Consider the following 12,962-nt stretch of genomic DNA (forward strand, 5'->3'; position numbering starts at 1 on the left):
CCTACCTGGGTATGCTTTACATTTAAAAAAAATTTTTTTTAATGTTTATTTGTGTGAGAGAGAGAGGGAGAAGTAGGGGCAGAGAGAGAGGGAGACACAGAATCTAAAGCAGGATCCAGGCTCCCAGGTGTCAGCACAGAGCCCGACGCGGGACTTGAACTCACAAACGGGGAGATCATGACCTGACCTAACGTCAGGTGCTTAACCGACTGACCCAGGCACCCCATGCCTTAAATTTTTTAATGAGAGGAAATGCTGATCCTTAGAAAGTTTTGTCTTACTGATCTTGTGAGCGGTATGTGCTTTAATTAAAGTCTTCAGCTGTGATTGGCTTTCAAGTGATTAATTCCACCTTTACATAAAAACTTTATGTTTTTTCTCCTGTTCATTCTATATTCTTTCTTTTGCTTCTTATCGGCCAGCTCCAGCCTTCTGAGAGCCTCCTACCAAGAGGTTTCTAATTATTCATAAATGAATAATCCAAAGCAAGCATCAACATATAAAGTGAATTTGAGGACAGAGGGAAATGTTTAATCTGCAGTCATTGTGGGAAACTCGGTCATCAGAATGAATTTGTCATCAGGGTTGAGAATGAACCCAGACCAATCAGCAAATTCAGTTCACTTGACCCCAGTCCTGGAGCAGACAGAGCCTGGAGCCTCTCTGGCTGTGCTTGTCTTCAGTTCCTTTTATATCCTGGATACTGACCCCAAAATTACCTTTGTGTAAACAGGGCGAGAGGTGTGTCTGTTTCACTGGTAGCGCCATGACTCCCAGGCCATCTCTTGGTACCTCTTCTCATTTTAGCCCTAGATATTTGTGCACTTGATGGCCAACTAGCAGCCAAAGCCAACGACACGGCCATGGCTGCAGCTGGATTTTGGTGCATTATCCATTCCTAGGACAGAAGTGCTTTTTTGTTTGTTTGTTTGTTTGTTTGTTTGTTTGTTTGTTTTTGAAAGAGAGGGAGAGAGAGAGAGAGAGAGAGAGAGAGAGAGAGACAATGTGAGTGGGGGAAGGGCAGAGAGAGGGAGACACAGTATCTGAAACAGGCTCCAGGTTCTGAGCTGTCAGCACAGAGCCCCACACTGGACTCCAATTCACAGACCAGACTGTGAGATTATGATTTGAGATGAAGTCAAACGCTTAACCGCTTAACCAACTGAGCCACCCAGGCGTCCCAGAAGTGCTTTTTTTTTTTTTTTTTTTTTAAGGTGGCTCCAGAATATGGGAAAACATTGGTGGGAAAACAGCATGAATGCTGAGACTATAAAATTTGAGATTACTTCTGACTTATATTAATATATAATCTTACAAAATTTCATAATTTCAGTTTAGCAAGCCGCAGTACCAAAGTATAGCAAAGCATTATCATGCAGGACCTTTCCTTCTATTTAATGTACATATCATCATTTGACTGATTTTGCCCTCAGCAAAACCGGTTATTAATGAGCGGAAACATTCTTTACCTGCTGGTATCGCACTAAGGTTTAGAGAACATCTGAACCACAGAGCGTTTTGTTGAGGGTCTTCTGTCAATCTGAGTGCCGTGGGTCCCTACACTTCCCATGGACTGAGGTGGGGGAGGGAAGAATGGGTGTCTCTGGAGCCCCTGGAGCCCCAGACCCACTAGATGCTGGCATCTGGTGCTACCCTTGTTGGGTGAAACACCCCTGTTTGGAGAATAGACTCCAAAATGATAGCACTGGTGATGTGTTCTCTCAGATCTGGCTTGGGACATTCACCAAGGGTCTGAACAGCCCACTGTGAGGCCTCTTGCATCAAATTCTCAGCTCCTTTGACATCGGACTCAGTTCAGGGTCATGTAGACATGCCCCTTCTCCAAATGCTCTTGAAGTAGACATTTTTTAGTGGGAAGGAAAAGCTAGAATATGGCCTATTGTTTTTTCTTTGCTTTTAATTAGAAAGGCTCTTTTAAACAGAATATACTTCTCCCAAGACCTGTATTAACCTCTTTTTCATTTTGGTAAATATTTTGGGAGGGGTTATAATTTTCATGTTTTGAAATTTTGTATAAACTTCTACCGAATTTATTAAATAAAAACTTAATTATTTAATGTAAACTGGGCTTCTTCATAAAATGATACATAAATTCTAACTGAATTTAAGACAGATGAATTCTTCAGAAAGTAGCAAAATAATTTTAGGATAAACCATTGAACTTCTAAAGAATTTATTTTTTCTACCGTGCTTCTATAGAGACATTTCTCTTGCATTATTTATCTAGTTATAATTCAGTTAAGTGGGAGGGGCAGAGAAAGAGGGAAAGGGAGAATCCCAAGCAGGCTCTGCACCTGTTAGTGCAGAGCTAGACATGGGGCTTGAACCCATGAACTGTGAGACCATGACCTGAGACAGAAACAAGAGCCAGCCGCTTAACCGACTGAGACACACAGGTGCCCCTAAAGACACTGAAGTTTTTTTTAATGTTTATTTATTTTTGAAGAAGAGAGAGACAGAGTGTGGGGGGCAGGGGGGGCAGAAAGAGAGGGAGACACAGAATCCGAAGCAGGCTCCAGGCTCCGAGCTGTCAGCACAGAGCCCGACGTGGGGCTCGAATCCACAAACCGCAAGATCATGACCTGAGCCAAAGTCGGACGCCCAACCGACTGAGCCACCCAGGCGCCCCAAGACACTGAAGTTTTAAAGCAAACTTAAGATAGTTTTGAAAGTTGTGATACTTCAGCATTATATATTGTGCTTGAATGACCAAACGACCCAAAAACTGTATTACAAAATGCTTGCTTGCTGTTTAAAAGTGGTGTTTTGCCATTTTCTGCTTAGGGATTTTATGTATTTTTCTTTTTTCTTCTCTTTTCTTTTTTCTTTTCTTTTCTTTTTTAAATTTACATCCAAGTTCGTTAAGATACAATGTAGTATTGCTTTCAGGAGTTGAATCTAGTGATTCATCACATACATATAACAGCCAGTGCTCATCACAAGGGCCCTCCTTACTGTCCATCATCCATTTAGCCCATCCTCCACCCCCCCCCATTGCCTCCAGCAACCCTCAGTTTGTTCTCTGTATTTAAGAGTCTCATGGTTTGCCTCCCACTCTGTTTTTATCTTATTTTTCCTTCCCTTTCCCTATGTTCAGTCTGTTTTGTTTCTTAAATTCCACATGTGAGTGAAATCATATGATACTTGTTTTTCTCTGACTTATTTTCGCTTAGCATAATACACTTCAGTTCAGGAATATTTAATTTTTTTTAACACATTTTGTAAACCTTATTTCAGGAAGGGAGAATGAACAGAAATTAAGTAACAACAAGATACATTTAAGGAAAGCTTTGAAGGGTAACCCCTCCCTCAATAAGGAAATCAGAAACATGTTGGAGCAGAGTTTGCTGGAGAAACTGGAAACCTTGGGGATTAATGCGGTAAGCTCATTCATTTCAGGAACACTTGTTGGTTTTGCTTTATTTTGCTTTCTCAATGGGAAGGGATCAGAGAAGAGAAGAAGGCATGTCTGCTCTGTCCTTGTGGATTCATTCTGTCCTGATGGCCCACCTTGCATTGTTGGTTAGTCAGACAGACAGAGACAGACACACACACACACACACACACACACCTCTGTGCATTTGGTCCTAGCACTCAACAGCCTCTCACCGCTAACCAATCATGTAGAGTCATTCACACATCCCCTGTCCCACTGCGCTGGGAGTGCCTTTTGAGGTCAGAATAGCGTGTTGTGGTATGTTAGGGCATCCGCTTACCTCACACGCAGCCATAAAGACAAGAGGTTGGCATAGTTCGTGCTAACAAATGTTCATGAAATGAAGAACATGCCAGGATAATTCGGTTAACGGTTCATCTCTTCAGGATATACGTGGTATTTCAAGTGATCACTTCAGTAGAGTGCTAAGAACTGTGGAATCAGCAAGACATGAACGAGAAAGACAAATACCTAACATTCAGCAAATTCGAGAATTCCTTGAACGTGAGGTCAGCTGTAAAATCGAGGAGAGAAACTTACTGTCCTCAGGTAAGCCCGTAACTGGCTGCCATTGCTTTTCTGCACATAGGAGCGAAATCCAGTTCTCTTTCATAATTTTAAATGTCTCACAAACTCTAGAACTTGATTGGCAAGTCTAATACCATATGAGCCATTTATATGTTGGGTCTCGGATTTTATTTTTATATTAAAAATTGCCTGTGGTGTGGACTCTAGACCCAAGAGATGACTTTGTTGGTTTCAACTGCCAGTGTAGACAGTATTGTGGTATTTTCTTCTTCACTCACTGATCATCAAGGCAATGGAGATTCACGAATGATACTACTATTCCAGATAAGTATGGTGCTTCTCAAATGGATACCCTCTCAACTGGAGAAATACCCAAGGCAGTGCAACTTCCTCCCAAAAGCAGACAACTGATTAGGCAAAGACCTGTTTTCACTGATAGGACATCTGTTCCCAAGTGAGTATTTTTAATGCTCAAATTTTTGTATAAAAGGTTTTTTTTAATGTTTATTTATTTTTGAGAGAGAGAGAGACAGAGCACAAGCCGGGGAGGAGCAGAGAGAGAGGGAGACACAGAATCCAAAGCAGGCTCCAGGCTCCAGGCTGTGAGCATGGAGCCCGATGCGGGGCTTGAACTCCTGAACTGCAAAATCATGACCTGAGCCAAAGTCGGATGCTCAATCGACTGAGCCACCCAGGCACCCCTGATAGACTGGGTGGCTTTAAACAACAGCAATATGTTTTCTCACACTTCTGGAGATTGGAAGTCTGAAATCAGCGTGCAGTATGGTTGGGTTCTGGTGGCAGCTCACTTCCAGGCTTGCAGACAGATGCCTTTTTTCCCTTTTTTCTCACTGTGTCCTCCAATGGCAGGCAGAGAGAGGACTGATCCCTCTTCCTCTTTTTAAAAAGGACACTAATCCATTTATGGGGGCCCCCACTCTCATGACCTCAGATAAACCTAATTACCTCCCAAAGACCCCTTCTTCTGAGAGCATCACATTGGGGGTTAGGGGTTCCACACACGGATTGTAGGGGGACACACACTCACCCCACAACAAGGTTTGACTCAGCCAAGAGTCACATGTACAGCTCCTCCCAGCCTGTCACGGGCACTGGCACACTCGTTGCTGCTGATCCTCGTTAACATATGTTCAAAGCCACAATCACCAATCCCATAGAAATTTACATTAAATTATGTTATTGTATGTCCATGCCGTTTAGAAATCGTTTTCTGTTGTTTTTTAGAATTAAGAAAAATATCACAGAAGATCATTTTCCCAAAAAGTCTTCAACTCTTACGTGAGTACTTGGGAGCGGGGAGCAGCCATTTAAAAAATTTTCACTGAACGTTCCTTTTATCGTAAATTAGTGTGTGCACTGTGATTAACTAAAGCCCTAATGATTAAACATCGTAATTGATTTGTTACTCTTTTATGACATGTCTTTGTTTCTTTACCAGATTTTATTTAAGTCAGTAGCACTTATCACATCTTGACCTCCACTAAGAAGTGAGACCGCCCTGAGTCATTTCCGTTACTCCCCTCAGTGTCCAGTACTTTTCAATAAGCACAAAGAATTAAATGGATGATGTCAACTTTTAGCGGCTGGATTCTTGGTAGCACAGTCAGATGATATTGCAGTCTTCTCGCTCCTTGTGGAAATCAGGAATGGCCCTAGACCTTACTGTCTTCGGCCCTCTCGGGATACTAAGAATCCTAGCTGAGTTACTCATAAACTGTGTGTCACTGATTCAGTAGTTTACCTGTTTAAGCCTGTTTCCTTATCTGTTCAATGGGATGATGCTGCCTTTTTCACAGGATAGTTCTACTACAAATTAATACATGAAAAGGGCTTGCCTCAGTGCTTGGCAGTTCATGGGGGCTTAATAAATTATAGGTATATTTTTGTTTTTACTTAATAATGTTTCTTAGTTTTGTTATTTTACTTATAATTTATATTTAAGGGAATATAATTTAAATATAAATTTGAGTATTTATAAGTAAATTTAATTTTATCATAACTGAAATTTATCATCAATTTTTTCTGGAAATATTAATACTGTAAATATCTCTTCTTGAGGCATTGTGTATATATAGTAGAGACAATATAAACTATATATATATATATAAACTATATATAAATATATATATAAACTATATATATAAACTATATATAAATATATATATAATAACCATATATAGTTATATATAAACTATATATATAAACTATATATATATATAAACTATATATATAACTATATATAAATATATATTTAATTTATATATATATAGTTAGAGACAGTATAAATATAGTAGAGGCAATAAAAATGATTTACCCTTCAAAAGCACTCTTCATGTAAATAATCTCATAGGAAGAGCCTTATTTCATGGGATGTAGTATAACAACATTGTCTGGAATTTAAATGCTCAAAGAATATTTTTTTTTTGAGAGAGAGAGAGAAGGGGAGGGGCAGAGAGAGAGGGAGAGAGAGAATACCCAGCAGAGTCCATGCTGTCAGTGCAGAGCCCAGCTTGGGCTCTCATGAGCCTGTGAGATCACGACCTGAGCTGAAATCAAGAGTCAGACACTTAACCCAGTGAGCCCCCAGGCACCCCAGGAGAGAGAGAATCTTAAGCAGATTCCACGCTTAGCATGGAGCCCCACGCGGGACTTGATCCCATGATGCTGGGATCATTACCTGAGCCGAAATCAAGAGTTAGACACTTACCCGACTGAGCCACCCAGGAGCCCTAAGTGCTCAAAGAATATTCTTTTTTTTCAACGTTTTTTTTTTTTTATTTTTTTTTTTATTTTTGGGACAGAGAGAGACAGAGCATGAACGGGGGAGGGGCAGAGAGAGAGGGAGACACAGAATCGGAAACAGGCTCCAGGCTCCGAGCCATCAGCCCAGAGCCTGACGCGGGGCTCGAACTCACGGACCGCGAGATGGTGACCTGGCCGAAGTCGGACGCTTAACCGACTGCGCCACCCAGGCGCCCCACTCAAAGAATATTCTTAAATGAACAAACACTACTCTGAACTTCTCACTGTAAAATAGAATGCTCTTTTAAAAGGCATATCCTGTAATGTGAAGGGACTGAAAATCCTGAACCATTGTAAATCCTGAAATGGGAAAACAATGCCGTTTGGGTTTTCATTTGTTTAGGACGCCGCCCTTCAGTTCAGAGGAAGAGTTGGATGGTGAGGACCTCATCCAGGCATGCGCATCCCCAGACTTACTTCTCATGCAGTCATCCAAAAGCAACAAGAATAGCTTTGGAAAGAACACTGTCAAAAGTGACACTGACTGGACCGAGGGTAGTGAAATCGAGGACTCCGATATTTCTCCCAAGCCCACAGGTGAGCTGTTGTCATTGAAAATCCTTCAGGAAATTTTGTTTAGGACAGTGCTTCCTAACTAGGGGCACGAAGCACCGGGAGTCTGAGCTGGGAAAGTGCTCACAGGAAGGATGGGGCTAATCCAAAAGCTACTGTTGCCGAAGGAAGACAGACAGGGCACAACAACTGACTGATGTGCAAGTGGAAGGCAAGGAGGGAGCTGGGGATACCTAAGTGTGTCAGTTTCCTAGGGCTTTAGGAACAAAGTGCTGCACGCCTTGTGGCTTTGAACAAATTTCTTGTCTCTGTTCCAGAAGCTGGAAGGCCAAAATCAAGGGTGGCAAGGTTGGTTCTTTGTGAGGGCCACGAGGGAAAGATCTGGTGTGAGCCTTTGGCCTTGGCTTGCCAATGGCCATCTGGTCCCTGTGTCTCATCACATCACCTTGCCCCTGTTCGTCTTTGTGTCTGAATGTCCCGTTTTTATAAGGACACTAGTCATACTGGATTATGCCCCGCCCCCTAATGACCTCACTTTAATTTGATTACCCCTTTAAAGGCCTTATCTCAAAATAAGATCATGTTCTGAAATATTGGGGGTCAGGACATCAACATATGCACATGGAGGGATACAACTCAGCCCATACACTGGGTGCCTGTAAGAATGGCTGTTCTTATGCACCGTGCTGCCTTTGGGTGGGGCAGTTCTAGAGGAGCAGAAAAGCCAAGTGTAGGACTGCTGATAATTTGAAGAGAAGTGGGGCATAAGGGTCATTTCTTAAAAAAGAAGTTCTGCTTAATGCAGTTAAACATTATATATTTCAAACACCTCAGATATCATTAATTTACCGTATTGTATACAATTTATATATGTACACATAATTATGTAAAATATAATTAATTTCAAAACAGTTAATACTGTTTTTGAAAATACCCACGTGAATATTCCACTTATACAGACTACCTTGCTGAAATGAACATTTCTTTTTTTTTTTTAATGTTTATTTATTTTTGAAGGAAAGAAAGAGTGTGAGTGGGGAGGGGCAGAGAGAGAGGGAGGCGCAGAATCCGAAGCAGGTTCCAGGCTCTGAGCTGTCAGCACAGAGCCCGACGTGGGGCTCAAACCCACAAACTGCGGGATCACCACCTGAGCCGAAGTCAGATGCTTAACCGACTGAGCCACCCAGGCATCCAAAATGAACGTTTCTGACCACAACTTGAATGAAACCATCCTTCTTTGATTTAAAATGAAAACTTTATTACTTCTAGTCTAGGGGATCATGATCTTTTTAAAAGGGATTATTATAAGGGCATTAATGTAACTTTTTGTCAATGCCCAAAATATATCAATTGATTTTAATTTAATAAATATGATTTTTTGCAAAGCTTACATTTTTTCAAAGTCACCTGTAAAGTTATTTTGGAACCAAACATAGATAATGATTTTTTTTTTTAACTGTACCTATTTCCTGTTGGTCACATAGGAACCTCCATTAAAACGCTGACCGAAAAAGTTGAAAAGACGGTTTCAAATCACGGAAGTGTGAACAAGCCATTTGGTGGGATTAACGTTGCCGAGGCGTTCATCAAGAAAGAATTGAAAGAAGACCTGAAGGTGAAATCACTTTTGCTTGCTAGACACACACAGAGAAATTCATCTTTTAACGGGTTATCCTTACTAATTGTATGTCCTTTTTGTAGTGAAATATTAAACAAACCTAGTTACTTGGTGTAGCCAGAGGTTGAGACTTTTACCTTATCTCACTTGCCATCTTGCCTTTCTTTCCATTCTGTAGAGAATCAAAGATACTGGGGTGCTAACTGGTAATAAGGCAACATGTGCTTATCAAGTTCTACAGGTTTTCAAATGCCTGTCACATGTCGGGCTTGACACTTGCAGGTGTTAGACGGTTTGTACACAGAAACGTGTGACTGACTAGAACCTGGGGCCTCAGATCCGAGTCGGCGGCATGACCTGACCGTAAAATGGGGACTTGTCGAGGTCTGGCCCCACTTGGGAGCTGGCGTTGGTGGAGAAATGCATCAGAGATCTAAGGGCAGAGCCCAAGCTCTTCCTCCTGAAGGGAGGAGGGGCCCTGACACATTCTGAGGTCCCAACGCCAGGACACCGGAAGTGTTTCTGTGGATGGAGGGCTCCTGTTGTATTTCCGGGCGTCGCTCATCTGTGCCGACTGGGTCTTCCAGTGGGCCTTCCAAGTCACTGCTTGCTTAGATTTAACTCTTCTCCTGCCCATCTAGGGACCCAGAGCATTTTGCCAAACTACTTTTAGTAGTGTTATTTGTATTGTACAAGCCAAAAGTGACAAAATGTATCACTCAAGCAAGAGAAAGCTAATGTGTCTTCCTTAGAAAAGGGGCAGTAGAAATGTGTGCTCCTTCAGTCGGGGCCTTTTCTGCAGGGCCCTTGTGTGGCGTCTCCTGCAGTTCAGTGTCACATTATCACAGAGGGAAGAGCCCCAGACCCTGCCTAGTTCCTACTTGGGGAGCACCCTTACTTTACTACTACAACATAGTGTTTCTGGGATTTTGGAAACTCATGGTTGGTAGAGGAGGTAGGAAACCTACATTTCCATGGCAAAACAAAAAACAAAAAACAAAAACAATAAAAGAGGTGGTTCTGTCTGCTTTCAAAACACAGCTTTCCAAGTTCGTTTCATTCCCTTCCAGAAATGACCAGATGGGCAATCCTCCGAGATTCCCCAAATTCAAGTCATTCTGTGTCAGCAGCTCAGTCTAGCCAACAGAACGACCAAGGGGCACTAACATGGACCGCGTCTTTATGAAACGTTCATTACTCTCCTTTTCTTTTAGTGCACAGATGTGGACGATGAAGACTGGGACATATCATCCTTAGAGGAAGAAAAATCTTTAGGGAAAAAAACTGGGCAAGAACAGAAGGAACATCTACCTTTGAAGAATGAGCCAAATTCTACTCAAGTGCCAAATGCCTGGGTTGCATCTAATCTCCAGGGGCCAAAGGGAGAAGGTTTGCTGCTTTAACGTCTTACAGGAGCTTGGTCCACTTTGTAATTATTTGTGTTTCTTCCTTATAAATATCTAATTAAACTTAATATATCATACAAGTATCGATGCTTTATGTTATTTTAAAAAGGACTAAATGTGCACAACATCTGATCTGTATATATTTATTTAATTTGGGCCTAATCTTTGGATTTTAATTTTATTACTTTAATTTTAACATTATTTTTGAGAACGCCCATACAAATATTCATGCTTCATGCAGATGCCTCACAGAAAATTAGAGTTTCTGATCACACGCCTGAGTGGGGCCATTCTTCTGGCAGTCTTCCTGAATTAATCTGCTCACACATCAAATGTTTTTATTTTCTTTGAAGAAAGATTTCTCTTGCAACATCGTACCCAGTGGGATGAATTACAAATGAAACCCTGAGGTGACATTGTTCTTGGGTGAGACCTAGCATCTGGCTAAGTCCGGGAACTTAAGTCTCAATGTATGTTTAATTTTTAAAATTATAAAATGTAATCTATGTATTTTTTAATCAAAGAAATTCTGCCCATGGTGAAAGCCAAGGGTCACAGAAGGGCTCCTCTGTGTGCCCCTCACCTCGTATGTTACCTCGAGATCCCCCACATGTGAGTAGTGGGTTACGCTAGTGTCCAGACTCAACACCTGTAGACGTTAACTGTTGGTGTCCTGCTAAGACAGACGGGGGTCTGGCTCATTTTCTCCCCTCACTACACCTCTCATGACCCCTCTTCAGGGTCTTCAGGCCCCTATTGGTAGCTTTAATACATGCAGACCTCTCCCTTTGTCCTTTCCATTTTCAGCAAGATCTCTTGCCACCTCACTCTGTAAGATGCCAAGAGGAGCCATTGCCATGTCCACCCTTCAAGTCAACTTTTCTCTCCTCCAGGGTGGGAGCCGTGCCTATACTGCCACACCGTGCCCATCACCAGGTTGCCTGTGCTGTCTGAAGGTTGATTCTGACAGTCACAACCTGATGACCGTGTGTACATTACAGTAACTATATGCACACGGGACCGAGAGGATGCTCTGAATACCTTCCCTTTCTCTTCTCCCCGTGGCATGACCTCACGCCCCTCAAAGAAAAGATGTCTAGAGGGCACTCAAGTGGAAATCTCTGCACCACACTATTTTGGTGGCTCAGCACACTTCTTAACATCATATTAAAGCCCACATCCCCTAGAAAATCCTTTTTTTTCCCCACCATTTAATTCCTACTTGGCTTATTATAATTTGATTCTGCTTTCTTTACACCTACTACTCAGAGTCCGTAACAGTGACAAAACATTATGGAGCACAGTCAGGATCCAGACCCTGGTGCTGAATGCAGGGAAGGAGAGATGCTGAGTGGCAGCCTCCACGTAGGGGTCCAGTGAGGGTGTCCAGGAGACGTGGCCATTCCGTGGCCAGACTGCACCCAGCCTCCTCCACAGCCTGTGGACGCTGGGGCCTGTGGATGGGTGAACAGACTCAGACACCCAAGTTTCGGAGTTTTACAGGCTCCTCAGTGTGCTGGTTTGATCACTCAGGCCTCCTCTTCCTCCCCCCACAGGACTTCAAGATGAATCAAGCACGTTGAAAAGCAGCTTAGTAACTGTGACTGATTGGAGTGACTCTTCAGATGTGTGACTACAGCCCCAGAGTCAGAAGGTCCAGACGCCAACAGGATTTCAGTAATCTGCCCACAGGATCCTTAACGCTCTTGCCCTACGGTATTTCCCACAAGAACAAGGAAGCGGATTCAAAGAACAAGGGTCTCTTTAACAGCACCTAATTCAGTATTGAAAACAAAAACTGTCAACAGTATTTCGAAGCATACAAAGGTGTTTAAGACTTCTGCTGCTTAAAAATAATGTGTCATTGAAGTCATAAAAAGTTTTCTCTTCAGAGCAGTACACTAGTGTTTAAGCGCATTTTTTCGACTAATTTTTAAGTGAATTTTTTTTAAACTTATAGCCAGTTTGGGTTCGAATTAAAGCTTTTTTTTTTAATACCTTTCTTATATACATTGTCCCACTGGAAGTGATTTATTATAAAATTCTGTTAGTATGCTTAAAACTGAATTAGTGGAATCAGTGAAATCTTACGAGTAGACTGGTTATTTTTCACATAGAAATAAGTTTAGAATTATAAAAATATAGCTAGGCCCACACTAAATACATTTTCCAGAAGTACCTGTACCAGACTCAGCTTTGAGCCATTGTAAGCATGTTGTTATTAAACAATTATTTTAGAACTTTAAACACCATTTCTGCAGTATAACCTTTACCTTGGATATTTTATGAATAAAATGTAGCTGTTTTAAACGTCAATTTATCAGAATATGAAAAGATTGGGTCATTACTGAATTTATATGTGTATGTAGGGTTTTTCCCCCCTTTTTTCAAATGCCCAACCCATATTATAAAATACCTCAAAACTATTAGTTCTGTTCTTAACAATTGTCAATGGTCGCAAAGTTCATATAAACTGTTTTTTGCATTTTTTGTACTTTGTGGTACTACGTGTACTCTTGTTTCCAAAAAAAAGGTAACATTTTAACTAATGGTCTGTTGGGTTTTGGATGTCTTTTTCAATTTGCCAACCTTTTAAGTAAAGGCCTCCATTACATCA

At 41.6% G+C, this 12,962-nt stretch overlaps 1 protein-coding gene across 6 annotated transcripts in view; it reads left to right on the forward strand.

Moving 5' to 3' along the window:
- The window catches only part of DZIP1 (DAZ interacting zinc finger protein 1), a 55,743-nt gene extending 42,781 nt beyond the window's left edge, over positions 1–12,962 (forward strand). For all 6 annotated transcript variants that reach the window (XM_058681719.1, XM_058681749.1, XM_058681760.1 and 3 more), the window contains 8 exons: positions 3,259–3,401; positions 3,844–4,006; positions 4,310–4,439; positions 5,231–5,284; positions 7,152–7,345; positions 8,806–8,936; positions 10,154–10,328; positions 11,902–12,962. In XM_058681719.1, coding sequence (XP_058537702.1) covers positions 3,259–3,401; positions 3,844–4,006; positions 4,310–4,439; positions 5,231–5,284; positions 7,152–7,345; positions 8,806–8,936; positions 10,154–10,328; positions 11,902–11,978 — 1,067 coding nt within the window. In that variant the 3' untranslated portion in view covers positions 11,979–12,962. The remainder of the gene's footprint in view (positions 1–3,258; positions 3,402–3,843; positions 4,007–4,309; positions 4,440–5,230; positions 5,285–7,151; positions 7,346–8,805; positions 8,937–10,153; positions 10,329–11,901) is intronic.

Source organism: Neofelis nebulosa, chromosome 1, assembly GCF_028018385.1.
Source record: "Neofelis nebulosa isolate mNeoNeb1 chromosome 1, mNeoNeb1.pri, whole genome shotgun sequence".
In the NCBI taxonomy this organism is placed as follows: Eukaryota; Metazoa; Chordata; class Mammalia; order Carnivora; family Felidae; genus Neofelis; species Neofelis nebulosa.